General features: G+C 50.1%; 1 protein-coding gene across 1 annotated transcript; it reads left to right on the top strand.

Annotated features, from left to right (window-relative positions):
* The first annotated feature begins 304 nt into the window (after positions 1 to 304).
* On the top strand, positions 305 to 16,085 carry LOC143151067 (uncharacterized). The gene is made up of 5 exons (XM_076319844.1): positions 305 to 502; positions 8,497 to 8,699; positions 10,617 to 10,752; positions 13,131 to 13,267; positions 14,202 to 16,085. Exons 1-5 carry the CDS (start codon positions 307 to 309, stop codon positions 14,529 to 14,531), a joined length of 1,002 nt encoding a protein of 333 aa, XP_076175959.1. The 5' UTR covers positions 305 to 306; the 3' UTR covers positions 14,532 to 16,085.
* The last annotated feature ends 1,319 nt before the right edge of the window (positions 16,086 to 17,404 follow it).

Below are 17,404 nucleotides of genomic sequence, written 5' to 3'. Positions count from 1 at the left end.
TTCTCCCACCGATACCACGAGCACGGTACGCGATCGCACGTCGGGTAGCCCTACGCGCGGAAACACCGCAGCGTCGTACCGTCTCGCGTTCCACGCCTCCCTCGTGTCGCGCGCGCCGCGTCGTCAAATTGCCAGGAATCCTCGCCGGTAAACGTACACGCACCTACGCTCGTACACCTCTCGGAACCGATCCCGCCGAGTGCGCGAACCGAGCCCGTACACCGCTCGTGGCCGATCACGAGTACACCGAGAGGATGAGTCGATGAGAAACGAAGAGCCACCGAAAGGACACAGCTCGAACGCGCGATGGGTGTGTCGCTCGTACGAACGCGTAGGAAAGTTTCGCGGGAGGATCGTAGCCTCCCGCCTCGATCGTCGAATCGGGCCAGCAACGCCACCGTTTCCGCGGAGACGATCGAACGATCGAACGCGATCCACCGACCGATGCTCTGGATCGTCTTCGCGATTCAGCTGATCGGGGCGCTAGCCACTCCCGACAAGAGTAAGTATCTTTCTCTATTTTCGGCCGTCACGACGTCCAAGAAGATATCCGAGATCGAGATATAATACTTCCGGCGCGTTCTTTCCCTTACCCCGTGACCGTTCACCCGCCCCCACCGTCAACCGCAACCCCCTACTCCGCTCCTGTCTAAGAACTCTGTTTCGTCGGTGAATCGTTTCCGCTTTTCGAGTCGATCGATCCCGCGTTTAAAAAGAGCAACCGAGAAAGACACCGCGAGACTTTCCTGGCTTTTGGGATCCGTGGGAAAAGGCGTGGTCCTCCGCGTTACACGTCCTTTCGTTCGCACGAAAACACGAGAACCGCTCGCTCTTTCCCACCTCCCATGGGAAAACTACAAATTTCACGCGCCCGGGGTGAACCTGTTCCCCTTTTTTTTCCTCGTGTATCGCGGAATATTCGAAATTTCGCGCCCAGCCGCGAACCGTCTACTTCTTTATTCCCCGGTGTCGGAGAGTGCATCGGGGAACGTTCTAAATTTCGCGCCTCGCGAAACATTCCTTCTTTACGTTCTCGGGCTCCGCTACGGTGAAAATTCGCGATTCGGCGAACCACGCTTTGCGTTTTCGCGTTTGTGAATTTATCGGAGAACGTACGAAAGTTTACGCCCTCCCCGCGAAACCTTCTTTCGTTTACTCGTCTTTCAGAGATATCGGGAAAAGTTCCAAATTTCGCGCCTTCGGAAAGAACGTTTCTTTGCTCGAAAATGTATCGGGGAAAGTTTGAAATTTCCGACGAGGCGAATCGTTCAAACACGAGTCGACTAGGAGAATCGTGGACTGGAAGTGTATCGGAGAAAATCCGAAATTTCGCGCCAAGCCGCGAACCATCTCGAGGATCGCGCGACAACGACGCGAAGCGATTTTCAAATTTCGGGGTAGCGCACGGTCTCGTCGGAAGTGAATAAAAAAAAGAAAAAATCGGTGCCAGGGGTGAACCGGAAGCTGTACGAGTCGCGTGGAATCTCCTTACGGTTTTCCACGGCGTCTCCTCCCTTCGAGGCTCGTACACGAGTCACGTAACGGCTCGCCCGTTACCCTCTTCCTTAACTCGGACCGAGCGATCCACGATTCTGGAAGGACCTCGGGCTTCGTCTTCGATCGGGTGTGTAGGTCGGTCATAAGCGATCGCGCGTCGTTAACGTTGATTAACGTGGCCGGGAAGAAAGGCGAAAGGCGAGAAAACTCGATTTGCCATCTTCGAGCTCGCCCGGTGAGAGTTTCCAACTCGAGGGAACGTCGTCCGAGTCGATGTTCTTCGCGTCACCCGAAGACACGATCGTGGAAACTTTACCTACGTACGAGTACCGTTTCCATCTATACCTTTTTTTTCTTCTTTTTTCTCCTCTCATCGGTAAGTAGCCTACCGTGATGAAAGTTTGTTGTTCGTGAACGATACCGCGTTTTCGAGCACCGAACGAAACTCGACGAAGTAAACCATCGCACGGTTACCCGGGAGGCGTGAAATATGTACAAGTGGAAGTCGCGAAGCTGGTTTCTCCCCCGACGGGAACGTAGTATCGCGCGTTAGGGGAATACGGATAACGACGAGCGACGTTTGCTCGATCGCAGACGTTCGAAACCACCGACCGAAACGTTTCAGCCAATACGATCGCTAATTCCTCGCGGAAATCAATTTCTCGACTCCAGTGGTTGGGAATCGCGCGAAATTTCCTCCTGCGGTGACTCGATGCCTGTTAATCTCTGTCTCGATCGACGTAGATTCGACTACGCGCGCGATTCAAAATAGAAAAAAAAAGAAACGTAGAAGACGGTCGGCCGGGTGCTCGGTTCGCCATCGTCGACCTAAACCGGTACGCGGAAAATTAGAATTTACGATGCGCGCGTTACGTCTGCCGCGCGATGACGCGTCCGTTATTTTCGAACGAGGATAAACTTCCGCACTGTGGTACCACGGATGGAGATTAATTCGCGAACGTCCGAGTATCCCCGGATAACCGAACGAGACTCACCCTCGTCTTTGCACAGCGGAACTCGTCTTCGGGGACAACTCGATTCCTGACCACGGTTAACGGAGACGAAGAGCTCGCGATGTTTCCAAATTTACGCGCAATTCGTCCCGATCGGAGAGACGAAGAAAAGAGTCGTTCGAAATCGTTGGAAAGTTTCACGTAGAACGAATACGGATCCGAACGAGCAACAAACTGGGCGAGAGTCGCGAAACTTTGTTTTCGAGTTTCGTCCGAGTTCGTAGGGTTCTTCTTTGATAGTCGAAACGCGATCTGGGGTTCTTAAGAGCGTTTTTCCGGGTAGAAAAAAATACTCTCGATCGCGATACCGTTCTTTTTCACGGGTCGGGAAGTAAAAAGACGGTTCCAATTCCTTTCCCGCAGGACCGACCGCGTTTCTCGTGGAACGAGCTCCGCGTAACGAAAGGAAGGAAAGACGGGAGCGAATAGACCGGAGACGAGAAAAAGAGAAAAAAAATAAAGAAGAAGAAGGAGGAGGAGGAGGGGAGAACAAACGAGACGAGAGTTTTGTAAGCGGACAGTACTCGGCGCGAGTCGAGAGACGACGAGAAGGAGAAACAAGGGGCGCGCGACTGGATCCAAAAGAAATGAGCGATTGCGATTCCGAAGGGTCGGAAGGTGGTCCTTCCGAGCACAATTAACCTCCGCCACTTGGTCGCTAATGGTTTACAAACAAACGACGACAGCGGCGACGGCATCAACGTAGAAGAAGGGCCACCGTTTTATCGTTAATTTGCGAGCGGAACGGTTCCCCTTTCCGCTTTTCCGAGCGTCGCGTCGCGTCGCGTCGCGTCGCGGCGCAGCGCCGCGGCGAGTACTCCAACCGTTCGGCTAGAAAAACCAAAGACCGGCGAACACGGTCGTCCTGTACGCGCGTATAAGCGTAAGTACCTCGTCGACGTGGAACGCGGAATCGAGGAAACCTACCAAACGTTGGAATCGTCGTGCACGTATGTGGACACAGTGTATATACCTACGTACATCCTCGTGCCAAGAACAGTTTGCGCAACGTCGAGGTCCAGCCCCTGGGTTTCCACTCAACCTCAAAGTTTTTTACACGGACGCGGACGATTAAAAATAAAACGAGCCGCGAAAAGAGAGAAAAAAAGAAACAAGAAAAAAGAAAAAGAAACGAAAGAAAAACCGAACAAAATGGTACCGCCATCGTCGCGACGCGTATATCGCCGTGCCAGAAACTGTCCGCGCGAAGTCCGCTCCATGGTTTCAAGCCCGATCTCGAACTTTTTGCGCAAACGTGGAGAATCGAAAATCGAGGGAAGGAAGAATTAACCGAATTGTAGAATTATTCTACGGATACGTAAATACAATGTGCGCGTACAGTCGTAGAAAAAATAATTTCCGCGACAGCGAGCACCACGGATCCCGGTTTTAAGCTCGATTTCAAAGTTTTTGCGCAAACGTAGAGAATCGAAAATTGGGGGGAAGAAAGAATAAACCGAACTGTAGAATTATTCAACCGATACGTAAATACGGTGTGCGCGTACTGTCGTAGAAAAAATAATTTCCGCGACCGCGAGCACCACGAGGTCTCGGTTTTAAAGTCGAGCTCGAAGTTTCGACGCGCAACTCGGACGATTGAAGGTAAGACGAGCCACGGGGTGGTAAGAGGGAAAAAAGAAGAAGAAAAAACCGCGAAACGACGTAGAATTATTCCGCGCGTAGATACGTCGCGCGTACTTGCAACGGCGATGAATAATTTGCGCGGCCTCTCGGTTTTATACCCGAACTCGGAATTATTGCGTAAACAGGGACGATTAAAAGGAAAGGGGACGAGGCGGGGGAGGAGAAAAAGAAAAGAAAAAAAAAGAAACGAAGCCGAAGGAAACGACGAAATTATGGTGCGCGCGGACACAACGCTCGCGTATTTATCGTACGGGGAATAATTTGCGGGGACGTGTATGTTGGAGAGCTGTTGGTTTTTAAAACCGACTTCAAAGTTATTACGCAAACGGACGAACGCGAACGGCCGAAAATAAGACAAACGGAACGAGGCAAGGAAAGTGGATGAAAGTAAGGCGAATAAAGATACGGTGACGCGTTTGAAAGCAACGCCGGTCGCGGAAGATCGCGGATTTCGGCGAGAGCTTGGAAACCGTAATAACGAGCGGACCGTGTTTGGGGAAACGGAACCGCGGAATTTAAATGTATAACGAACCGGAGTAGAAACAGATAATCGCGTACGAGTAGGAGCGACGATGACGGTGGATAGGCGCGAAAGATCGACAAGGTACGAATCGGTGTTAAGTGTCTCGAGAACGAGCCAACCCGGCTGAAAGATCGTCTTTGGAGCGCGAGCCGCCGCCCGCCCTCGAACCGGCCAGACTTTTCAACGCGGAGAGAAACGCGAGAAAAATTCCACCGGCAAAGGAATAAATCTGTAACGAATATAATAACTTTCTCGCGCGAACGGAGGGCAGACCGGAGCCTTTTCACCGCCGCCTTTTCAATTCCGAAACAATCGAGATTCTCGCGCAGTTCGGCTCCATTTGCAATTCGAGCGACGCTCGGAAACTTCGCCGGAATTCCACCTGCTCGGGGAACGTTTCGGGGAACTTTTACCGTATCTCGGTGCGAGGAATAACCTAACGACGAATCGAACGTGTCGCGATACAACCACGGAAAGTGATTCTCGCGTCTCGATGACCAGGACGCGGGTAAACCGAAGAAAACGACGCGTAGCGTCGAACTCTGCGTAAACACCAACGATCTCCAGAGTTTCCGCAAATTTACGTACCCGCGAGGCACGAACACGCGCAACTAAACAGAAACGAACGCAATGCGTCTCGTACTCGATCTCTTTGCTCGCCTGGCGAGATTTTCGAGCCGATTCGCGGTGTTACCATTGCTAAATACCTCTCTGTCTTCTCCGTTCCTTTGCACCTGTTCGTTGTCGTTTCCCGTTCGTGGTAAACGAACGTTTTCCGTTACCGTTTATACGCTCCGGAACGTAGAAACCGGACGCGTTTAAAACGGAGCAGGACTCGCGCCGAAACGGAAAATAACGATATCGCAGCGGATACGTTCCGGTTAAATCCGGAAGAGCCGGTGTAGAAATAGCGGCGGGGGAATAGGAAAATATTATTTGCCGATAGCATTACGCTGTGGATATTTTCATACGCGATATTCGTCTCTCGAAGACTCGAGTCGCGCGCGTACGCGTTCGTAACGTTCGCGCGAACCTCGTATCGATTACACGGGAACCAGAAATATAACCCGGTATTAATTTCTGTTTCGGTGTTTTTATACCGATCCGCGCAGATTCCTGTGATTTAACGCGTCGGGGACGGCAGTCAAACACGGTAATGGGGGTAGAAATTGCGCCATTCCTTGAAACACAGTCGCTCGGATACGTGGATAGGTCGCGGACGCGACTAGTCGCGTTCAACTGTTTCATCGCGATAAATAACGTTTCCAGACGAACACCAGATACCCGACGATATCAATTCTCCATACGGGAGGTTCTCCGAGTCGGTTGATCTCGGTGCGATTCGACGTATCGGGGACACGCGGGTATAAAAATTGCACGCTCGTTCCGTACCGCGATTTGTAATCCGTTCGGATAAATAACGTTCTCCTCGAGTCTAAATTAGACGGTTAATGGCCGATAACACGAACGGTTGGAGCTCGCGCGCGAATTAAACGTAAAATTACACATCGATGGTTCGGAGAACGGTGCAATTTACGGCCACTTGGCTATATTACGTATCGACTTGGCCCTATCGAGCTTCGGTCCGCGTCGTCGATCCGTCGAGTATTTCCACTCGAACCGGATGGAAACGTGCTCGACGCGAGTATTCAAAGTTTTTAATAACCTCCGTCCGGGAGAACGTAGAAATACTTCTCTACCTTTTGTCAAAAGCCGCGGGTTACAACCGACGAGAACAACAAACCGATATCGCCGATCGGTACGCCCCGCGTATCGGTTTTTAATCCCGGGTCACCGGTATTACGCTCGGATCGCGTTCCCGTTTATTGTATCTCGCGCACGGCCACCGTTCGTTTTCCTTCGGGGCGTGGAACGATCGTCGAAGGGCGACGCTCTCGAGGGCCGTGTCGCGAAATTGCCCGCTACACGCGCCGCGTACGCGGTTCCGTAGCGTTTTAAGCGCAAGACGGCGATAGAGAGTGTCGACGGATAAGAGGGTCGGTCGTCTCTCGAGAACCGCGCGCAATTAACGTCGTCGGGTGTCGGGTCGTCGGTGGACCGTCGGGTAAAAGGTTATCGATACGCGGATCGCGGGTTCCCTTTGACCGGTTTCGATCGTTTGGAAGCCGTCGTGGATGTTCGCTCGTGGATGTTCGGTACGTTGGCCCGTTGGCACCGTTCACCGATATTAAGACGTAATAGCGTATAACAACGATGCCGTTTTTGGCAATGAATCAGAACACGGTCGGGCATTGCCGCAAGGCACCGCCGATAATTCGTGGCTTTCTTTCGTCGCCAAAAAATTCACCGCGCGACAGCTCGCGGCTGTTTCGCGGCCGTTTCACGAGCGTTTCACGAGCGTTTCACGAGCGCTTCGCGAGCGTTTCGCGGGCCGGCGTTGACCAATTAGTCGTCGATCGAAAATCGAATTTCATCGGTAGCCGGCCGACGGTGAACGGTCCCGTTCAATCGCTCCGAGTATAATTGAAGATCCACCTCGGATAACGTTTAATTGGAGACTGCCGGCTATTTCCACGCTTTAACGTGTACCAGGTGCACCGTTGCGCAAGCACCGTGCACGTTTCCGCGCCACGATCCTCCACCCTCGATTCTCCTGTTTGTTGTTCGAGCGTCTAACCGATAGGTTGTTCGGGCCGAGGTTGGGGTTGCGCTTATGCGTGCGTTCCCGCGGAAACGAGTACCGAATCGAGTCCCGGTTTCGAAGCGATCCCGATCCGTTGTCCGTTCCATCGTTGGACAAGCGACGACGTCTGTTCGTCGAGTGACCGCTCGACGTGTAATTATGTACACAGGCGGTACGTTCGACGAGACGGTGCGCAGTTCCTGCGAAGAGAACCAGGAACAGACGTATGTAAATGCGAACCGTTCGCCGGAATCGTTGATATTCCGGGCTTTCGAACCACCGAACGTTCCAACCACCGAGAACCCGAATATTCCACGGATTCGATCGGTCGCGGTGAACTTCGTTCCCGTGGTCCGATCCTACCTTGGCGCGAGAAACCGTCACATCCCTCGGTTTCTCTTTCCACGAATTAACGACACGCGTAACTTTAATCGCGAGCCGGTAACACCGCGGTCGTTTCCTCGGTGTTTCCGCCCTCTTGCCTCCATCGTCCCGCCATCGTTCCCGTTCCAACGCGCGAGCAAACTTTTCCCTTTAAACTTCAACCGAGTTACCCTCCGGCGATCCTACGATCGATTTATAATCGTGACCGACCAACGGATCGTTCTCCAACGGTCGAATGGATGGTACCGGCCGTAATACACCGACCGGTGAAAATCGGAGAAATCGAGTACCAAAGTGTCGGAGAGTTTGTCGCCGGTTAGCCGAGTTTCGATCTTCTTTGACGAAACACTTTCGCGAGGAAACTGCGAATCGGGCACGGGGAATCTATCCGCGAAGACTTTGTAATTCGATTCGCGAAACAACGCGACTCGTCGAGTCGTATACCGGCAGGAATACGGAACCGATTAGAGCACGGTGCTTGTGTTTCACAGGTTGTGCGAAAGAATCTTTATCGCAACGATTCGTTAAACGATGCAAATTTAACTCTGCTCTCGCGCGTTTCGATTAACGTTCTTCCTTCTGGTTCTCTACGGAGTAACTTTTCGAAAACGTTGCTCCCGTTTCGGTCGATTCGCGACGATCTCCGGGATTACGAATCGCGATGCAACGATCTTCGTAGCTGCTCTCCATCGTGCCGTCTTTCGGGAAGTTCGCGTTGGAAAATAGATTCAATGGTCGAACGAAGCGAGTCGATACGATACGCAACTCGAAACACCCGTAATCTGTTTCAGCCGGGGACATCGAGGTGGAAATCAAAGTACCGAGCGAGGCCAAAGTGGGATCTTCGGTGGAGCTGGGATGCGAATGGCGACTGTTCGGTCGGAACGGACTTTACTCGGTGAAATGGTACAAGGACGATCACGAGTTCTTTCGATACGTACCGGAAAATGATCCCAGGATACAAACGTTCCCGCAGCCGGGCGTAAACATCGACGTAAGTGTTTCGTTTCGTTTCTTTCGTCCCGTTCGTGATCGCGATAGATCCTCACCGTGTATCTCGCCGGAAGAAATACACGAAATACACGAAATACACGAAAGACACGGTCGCGGAGCGGAAACGCCAAAGGAGTCCGCGCGAGAATCGCGAGTCTTTTGATCGCGTACGAGGAAAACGTTTCAAGGTGTCGTCGCGAACGGAAAGTAAACGGAAATACCCCGATCGATCGCAATATCGTTTCGTCAGCCGGGATCGCGGAAAGGAAAACACCGAAGATAACTTTATATCCGTAAATTACAAGTAGACGCGAGACTGTTTACCAGAGGCGGAACAGAACGAGGAAATGGTAACGAAATTCTCGCGATAGGATCTTCGCGAGTCCTCGTCCGCTGGTACGTTTGTCGAACGGTGTTAACAATCGGTATCGAGATACGAGAAAACGAGACAGCTACGACAATGAGAGTACGTACACCGGAACGAAGAATAATTTGTCGCTGCGCCAATGAGTCCTCGAGCATCCTTACGGAAAATAGGAAAAAAAAGAAAGAAAAAAAAAATACTTGCTTCGTACCCGAGCGAGACCATTTTTTGCGCGAGCAGTTTTTTTCCATCGCTCGTATTCACTGCCAGTTTTTTTTTTCATTTTTTTTTTCTACCGCTCGTACGCATTTCCAGGAATTTATACGAGTAACTCGGTCGATCGTCTTCCGACTGGTTCGAAAAGTGGCCGAAACTTCGAACGGTCGTAGCGCGGCTCGAAATCGTTGGATTCGCTTCGAACGAAATTCAAATCGAAGTGCGCTCGTTTTCCAAACGAACCGGCTTCTATGGAATTTCGAAAGCGCACGGTACTCCGATCTACGTAGCTACGGTACGTTCGCGAGGTTGAAGGAAAATTCTATCGAAGGTTCGATCGGTTTTTCGTCGAACAAAGTTAAATACGTTCCCGCGATCGGGACGTCGGCTCCTCGGTTTCGCGTACGGTTTTATCGTCGATGTTATCGTAAACGTTGCGTCTCGAATATCTCCGGTGAAGCGAACTTAAAGAAGAGTTAACGAACTGCGACGCTGTAACGAGCACGACGAGCAATGGACCTCGGCGATACCGCGACGGTACACCTTGACACATATGTCGTTTATCGCGTCGGTGGTCCAACTCTTGCTTGATATTCTTCGAACGTAACCACCGAAACTTGCTTATCTCCGAGCATCGGAAACCGTGCTGCGTGCCGCGTATCGCTTATCAATATTTTTCGAGCAATCGAAACGCAGAATCCGTTGTATCTCGGAATCAACGGAAGATAATCGGACTTGCGCCATTTTTGCAATAAAAAACCGGCTCGTCGTCGCGACGCACGGGAAAAATTCGCGAAAGGATCGCGTTGTTGTCGCGTACCGGTTTAAAAATTGCAGTTCAAACGGAATTGTAAAACGACTGGAAAAGAAAGAAAAAAAATACGCGCCATGGTACAAAGGGAGAGCGACGAGAACGCGGAGAAACGTTAATCTCTCGTTACGGCGATGGCTCGTTACGCGGGGCGAGTATACTCGGAAAGAAGCTCGCCATCGGTTCGAGTCTCTTTTTCGTACGAGCACTTTTTTCTATTATCGCGTGCGTATACCCCGTGGGAGATTACACGGATCGTTCCATCTTCGTTTAATCGTTTCGATCGGTGGTCAAAGCTCGAACGACCGTAACTTCGGTCAAGATCTAAGGATTAACTTGGAAACGAAATTCGAATCGAATTCCTGAACGAGTTACCGTTCGTGAATTTTTGCTTCCAGGACTCGTTGGATTTCCGCTCGAATCGCGATCCGTGGTCTACTCTTCTCGTAATTTCGAAGCACCCGTGTTTCGTCGAAATATTTCCTAACGATTTTAAGATTTTTCGAAACCGTTTTGCGTGTTCGCAGAAGAGAAGGAGGAACGAGAAATCGATCAGGCTGAGGGAGCTCGGTGTGACGAGCTCGGGACAGTACAAGTGCGAGGTATCCACGGAAGCACCGTCGTTCGCGACCACGTATCGGACGGCAAACTTGACGGTGATCGGTAAGCGGAACGAGAAACGCGAGCGTTGGTTGCTTCGCTGTTTGCCTCCGCAGACGCCATTCAAAGTCCCGAGTTAATGGTAAACGTCGCGTTCGGCAAATACGTTAATCGGATGCAGCCAAGAAGTTATCGTAGCGCGCCGATGACGGTGATCCTCGTTATACCAGCCGCGGGCTTAACGACTCTACGTACGATAAGTTATACAACTGCACGCTCGACGCGACTGTTTGAACGGCAGCTGTAAAACGTTTGGGGTTGTTCGTGAAATCTGTCGCGAGACGCTGTCGTGGCGAAACGACGGTGCCATAAAACCTGCCGCATGTTTGACGAACGATAGGACCGAGAGAGCGTACCGGGACCGGTAGAGGTGATTGCGCGATAGAAGACTCGGTGTTGAAACTACTCGGAACGATTGAACGCGAAACGGACAATCTCGAACACCGGTCTACGGATGTATCGAGCTTTCGAGAACCCCGTGTCGTATAGAAACAAGCTCAACTTCCTACGAGAACGATATTTCCCTTCGAGAGCCGACTCTAGCTTCTCTCGTCTATTCGTTTGCGATGCTTCTTCGCGGGAATCTTTCCTCGATAATGAAAACATTTCCGTGGCGAAGGATCGAGTACACCGAACGATCGAGTACCCAGAAGTACCTCGATCGATAAATCGACGAATCTCGTGCGTTATGGCTCGGTGGAACGTACGTTAAAATTGTACGAACGTTATCGGGAATCTTTGGTAAATTATCTTTGGCGACGATACGCGATTCGATCTCGAGAGGCGTGGTTGACTTCTTCGCGGATTCAAACACGAAAACATGGAGACACGTAGCGAATTGTGATGCAAATATTAGAAAATAATCGTACATAGTATCCTATCGCGCCATCGAAAACGTTTTTGCAACGATATCGAGATTTCCGATGCACCTCGCGAACTTTCCGTTTTATTTCGATTCGGATCGAGAACAATGGACGGGAACGCGTTGTCCGCAAAAAAAAAAAAAAAAAAAAATAAACGACTCGAGATCGTTATCCGGTAGATATAAAATAATGACGCGGATTTACGAAAGATCGCGATACGCGATATCGCGCTCGCGGCGCGAAACCACGGCCCCGTTGGGGGAAGGGGGGAAACGGGTGAAAAAAATATCAATTTTTGGCACAACGCTCGAGTCGATCGAACGCGTGCTACGCGTCGAGGTAATTCGATGCACCGATTAACGCTCTCGAACACCTACACGAGCCCACTTTTACGCGCGTATAGGTTTACGTTCGTTTTACACCTTGTTTCGACACGATCGTACGACAAAATCGGTTCGTTCCTCTATAAAAATTACTACCCGAGTTTCCCGTTTCTCGCAATTCCGTGATTTTTCTCCCAGCGTCCGTTTTCTCGATGTGTTCGCGGAGTGGTTATACCTCGATGAAACGAACACGATTGAAAATCGTTTTACAAAAATCTCTACCCTAGTTTCCCTTTCTCGTGATTCTCTGATTTCTCTTCTATCATTTATTGTCTCAAAGTGTTTGCAGAGTCGTTACAATATAGTAGATTCCTCGATAAGTCTTGTCGTTCGATAACCAAATGAAACTATTAGGTTCGTCGTTTATATTTTTCTAAAGACTACTGTTCGACGAACGTGTACGAATTTTCGTGTAAATCTCTCGACTGGTTCCTATATTTACAATTCTTTAAATTTTCAAGCGTCGCGGTATTTTTTGACAATAGAAAAAATTACAAAACTTATCGAACAATCTACTATATGTTCCAACGAGCGCTATTTCGCCCTCGTATCTGGGCTCTTCGTTTATTCGTTAAAAATATACTGACTACGCTTGTGTACAGTGTACCTAATAGGTTGCTCGATAAATTTTGTATGGTAAAAAATGAAGCTACTAGATTCGTGCTTTTATTCCTCTAATGATGATACTACTGTTTGATGAACATATGTAAAGTTTCACGTAGTAAAGTTTCCCTTTTTCGCAATTCCATAATTTTTCTTCTAACATCCCTTTTCTCAAAATGTTTGCACAATAGTTACAATATAGTAGATTCCTCGATAAGTCTTGTCGTTCGATAACCAAGTAAAGCTATGAGATTCGTCATTTAATTTTTCTAAAGACTATTCTTTAAAGCACGTGTACAAATTTTCGTCCAAATCTCTCGACTCGTACGCTACATTCACAGCCGTTCAAAGTCGTTCCTAGTATTTTTTAACGATAGAAAAAACCGCCAAAACTTATCGAGCAACCGAGCACGACGAATGCGGCGTATCGCGTAATTTCGTTCGCATAAAAGCGTTGTCTCGTGGTCGGTAAGGATATTTCCCGGTAGGGTCGATGGACGAGCGTAACTCAAACACGAATTATCGTTTTCAGCGATGCCGGAGAGAGGGCCGGAAATCACTGGGCTATCATCCTCGCATTATGCCGTCGGTGAAAACGTGACGGCGAACTGCACCGTTTGGCCTTCGGTGCCAAAGGCTGCTCTTCGTTGGCTCATCAACGGAAAACCGGTAAAGACGAGGCGTCCTCTTCCCCGAATCTGTATCCCGCCTTCCACGTTTTTTCGGACCCCTGGACGACGTGATAACTCGTCACGAGGAATTCTCGAGGGAGCGGGCACGAAAAGCGCGGTTAACCGCGAGTCTTTCATTCGGAGCAAACGCAACGATCTCGTGCCCGTTTCCTTCGACTCTGTTCGAATTTACGGTATCTCGGACACGACGACCTCGAGAAAACGATTTCATCCGCGAAACCTCGTCCGTGCAACGACACTCGGTGTTTTTGCAAATCTTGCACGACGTATCGAGGTTCGATAGCACGAAGATTCAATACGTCGAGATTCAATTCCTCGAATCTCGACCGTACGTTACCACGGCAATCTGTTCGTACCTCGTGTCTCGACACTCGATACTTTGAAAACTCCTCGAAACAGAAGGTTAATACGCGAACCGTGAATACGCGAGGGAAGAGTAACGATCCAATCGATTGTCCACGGTATGTTGATACAATACGACGCTAAAGTTAATTAGTTTCTCGACTGTCGGGGGCCAGATCCCGAGCGTTCGAACGCGAATAAAATAAAGATGGTTCGCGGAAGTCGAGTCGGAAACACCGGGTAAAATTCTATCGTCGTTGAATGAAAAGTGACGCGGTTCTCCCACGTTGAGAATCGTTTCTAATTCGTCGATCGATATTGTACTCTGTTGGAAACGAGGTAAATCGAACGGAAGGTAAAGATACATGGAAAATTAGTTTCTCGAGGTCGTGGTTGCTCGTTTCGCGCGTACGAAGACGAACAAGAGTGCACGGAAAGTTACAAAGAGGCAACAGCGAGTAACGATTCAATCTGTAAAAAATTCAAATGAAAATACACGAGCGTGGTTCTCCCTTTCTTGAAGCGGTGTTTCTAGTACACGTGGACCGATATCGTTCTTCTGATCGTAGATCGCGAACGAGAAGACGATCCAGTACCCGGAGGAACGAAGAAATGGAAATGTTACCGGCACGGGAGCACCGAACAGCGTCGGACTACTGGTGGAACTCGAGCCGAAGTACTTCGGAGAGGCGAACGGTGGAACGAGCGTGTCGATCGAATGCGTGGCCGAAATCGGCTCGAACGCGCTCCGTGCGGAGAAAATCGTGTCGATAGCGCGCGTGAACAACCAACGATTGAGCGCCGGTGACACTCGTAGCGGTGGATACGGTGCTCATCGCGACTCGACCGATCGTTTCTGGCTTCTCTCGTTTCTGTTGTCGGTGATCTTCGCGACGTGACACGCACACGCGCTGGTACACGTACACGAGCACGAGAACGAGAACGAGAACGAGAACGAGAACGAGAACGAGAACGAGAACGAGAACGAGAACGAGAACGAGAACGAGAACGAGAACGAGAACGAGAACGAGAACGAGAACGAGAACGAGAACGAGAACGAAAACGGGAACGAGCGCGAACACGTATTACGAAACGTTTCCATCGATGATATTGTCTCGTATCGCGCGGCGTTCGGTGTTCGCACGATAATCGCGTTCCAATATCCGTCCGATCGCTCGGTACACGAATACGTCGATTCGATCGTTCGTTTCCAAGTTTACCGTGCGAACGCGCGAACGAAACGCTCCGTCGCGATCACGACGTACGAACGTTTCCCCGCGAGACCGTTTACGAGATCGAGACGTTTCTCACGTTCCGGGTAGGATCGCTCGTCTCGATCTAGATCGTTCGACCGTGCACGCTGTGATATTAATGATAAGACGTATGGAAGTTGTAGCGATCTCGTGTACGTCGACGTTCTCGTTCGATAAGACGACGTCTTGGGCCTTTTTCCTAGATCATCGCCGAGATTACTGAACCGTTTCGAGTACCCGTTTGCTGAGAGATCGCGATGCTCGGGGGAGGGAAGAGGGAGGGTGAAGAATCGATGGCGATTTTCCGCGCTACGTCACGGTTCTCGGTCGAGATCGCGCACGATATCGTGGTCGAATCGTGATTCCGGGTACGAAACGCGGAGAAACGTAAAGAAAAGTGATTCTAGCCCGATTCGATGACCGTGTTTGACGTATCGCGCGATTCGAGACTACGGTTCGAGCGAGACCCGAAACTGATCGTCCCGTTGTTGTTGGCTAGGCGCCATTTCCCAATCGACGCAATTCCGTCTTCGAACCGTCCTTAAAGCGAGCACAGCGAACGAACGACGAACAATGGAAACGAAATCAAGGAGCAAGGACAACGATTTTCCGATCCATAGATTAGTCGATTAGTATATATGCACTGATGTATGGTACGTATACGCGCACATTGATCGCGTCTCTCGTCGCGGGTGAACGCGCGGTGAACGAAGAACGATACGGATAAGATGTACGCGACGAGAGAGCACGCGGTCGTAGAATAGACTTATCCGCGATTCCGTAGCGATTCTTTCTACCGTAACGATAACCGTTCCGTTCGAAGTTACCGCGACCTTCGAACGCGATCTTTTTCTCGTATTAAATCCCGATCGCGAGATTACGGTCTCGGTTTCGCGTATCCGTCGTGCATCGTCCACGTATTTATATAACGAGTGCATTTTCGCGTGAAGAGATAACGCCGCCGAAACGCCGCCTTCGGCCTAGGCAACGCGCGGAGCGCGTAAACGACGCTCGATGTTTGCGAAACAATTCGGTAAACGGAGTTCGTCGAAGCTCCGTTTAACCGGTGAGCAAAGACGAAACCACTGGTGAGACTTTGCCCGCGTATGGCAACACGTTGCGTATCGATACGTTTGTATGTATACGGGACGCGTGCGTGCGTACACGTCCGCCTTTCAATATCGCTGAATAAACGATTCACGTTTCTCGACGTTGGTTATCATTCGTCTGTCAGCGTCTTTCAGCGGCGTTCGTTTCTCCCTTGATTTTTCTCTCCCGTTTCCAGAATCTAGAACGCGTTCAGATCGATCGAGAAAATATTTTTCCCTCGTTCGATTTCCAACGATCGCGAAACCGTTCATGGATCTCGCGATTCTCGTTCGGAAAATCGATCGTTGACGCTCGATCGACGAGCCGCGCCCAAGCGGAACGCAACGAACATAGAAACGGAAGAAAAAAACACTCCCCGATCGTTTCGCGGAGAGGGGAAAAAAAATCAAAACGAGTTTCGCATTTTTATCAATTCTTTTTTTTTTTCATCCGACGAGTTTGTTCTCCGCGTTAACGAGCAACGAGAATCTTTCCGTTTCGTAACGAGACGAAAGGGCGAAGGGAGCCCGCGCGTGCGCGTATCGTGATCAGCGCGTGTCGTCGCTTATCACCGATCTTCGATAAAATACCGACCAAGCGAGCGACGCAACTGTCCGGCCAAGGTACACCCACACCTGTGCAACTCGTCCGTGACGTTAACGATTGAACGTGTCGCTCGTCGACGTGGTCACGTGCAATAAAATCTCGTTCCATTACTCTCTACCTTATCAGTCATCGGTAAAATTAATCGCGCGCGAACGTTGCGAAAATGACCGCGCCGTCTACGAAGCAATAACACGATACACGGTTTCCCGGTCGTTTCGGTTTTCGTGTTTAAAGATTCGAAGCAACGTACGGTAAGTTTCTCGTCGCGAAACGATCATTCTCGACTTCTTTCCTTGCTTTCGTCCCGGTCGAACAGCTGAAAAACAATGTTCCAATTTTCGTTCCTCGATTCTGTTATCGATACTGTCCTCTTGAGTCGACTCGGTTCGTCGAGGATACCTCGATGCATCGCGGAGGAAATATTGAGCGACGAAAACGGAACTTGGATCGCTTGGAAGAAACATTGCAAAATAAACACTGTTCTCTTAGGTCGACTCTGGTTCGTCGAGGATACCTCGATGCATCGCGGAGGAAAAATTTGGAAGAAACATTGCAAAATAAACACTCTCCTCTTAGATCGACTCTGGTTCGTCGAGGATACCTCGATGCATCGCGGGGGGGAAATTGTACAACGAAAACGGAACTCGGATCACGCGGAAGAAACATTGCAAAATAAACACTCTCCTCTTACATCGATTCTGGTTCGTCGAGGATACCTCGATGCATCGCGGGGGAAAAATTGAGCGACGAAAACGGAACTCGGATCACGCGGAAGAAACATTGCAAAATAAACACTCTCCTCTTGGGTCGATTCTGGTTCGTCG

Source organism: Ptiloglossa arizonensis, chromosome 9, assembly GCF_051014685.1.
Source record: "Ptiloglossa arizonensis isolate GNS036 chromosome 9, iyPtiAriz1_principal, whole genome shotgun sequence".
NCBI lineage: Eukaryota > Metazoa > Arthropoda > Insecta > Hymenoptera > Colletidae > Ptiloglossa > Ptiloglossa arizonensis.
This window is presented reverse-complemented; position numbering and strand designations above follow the sequence as displayed.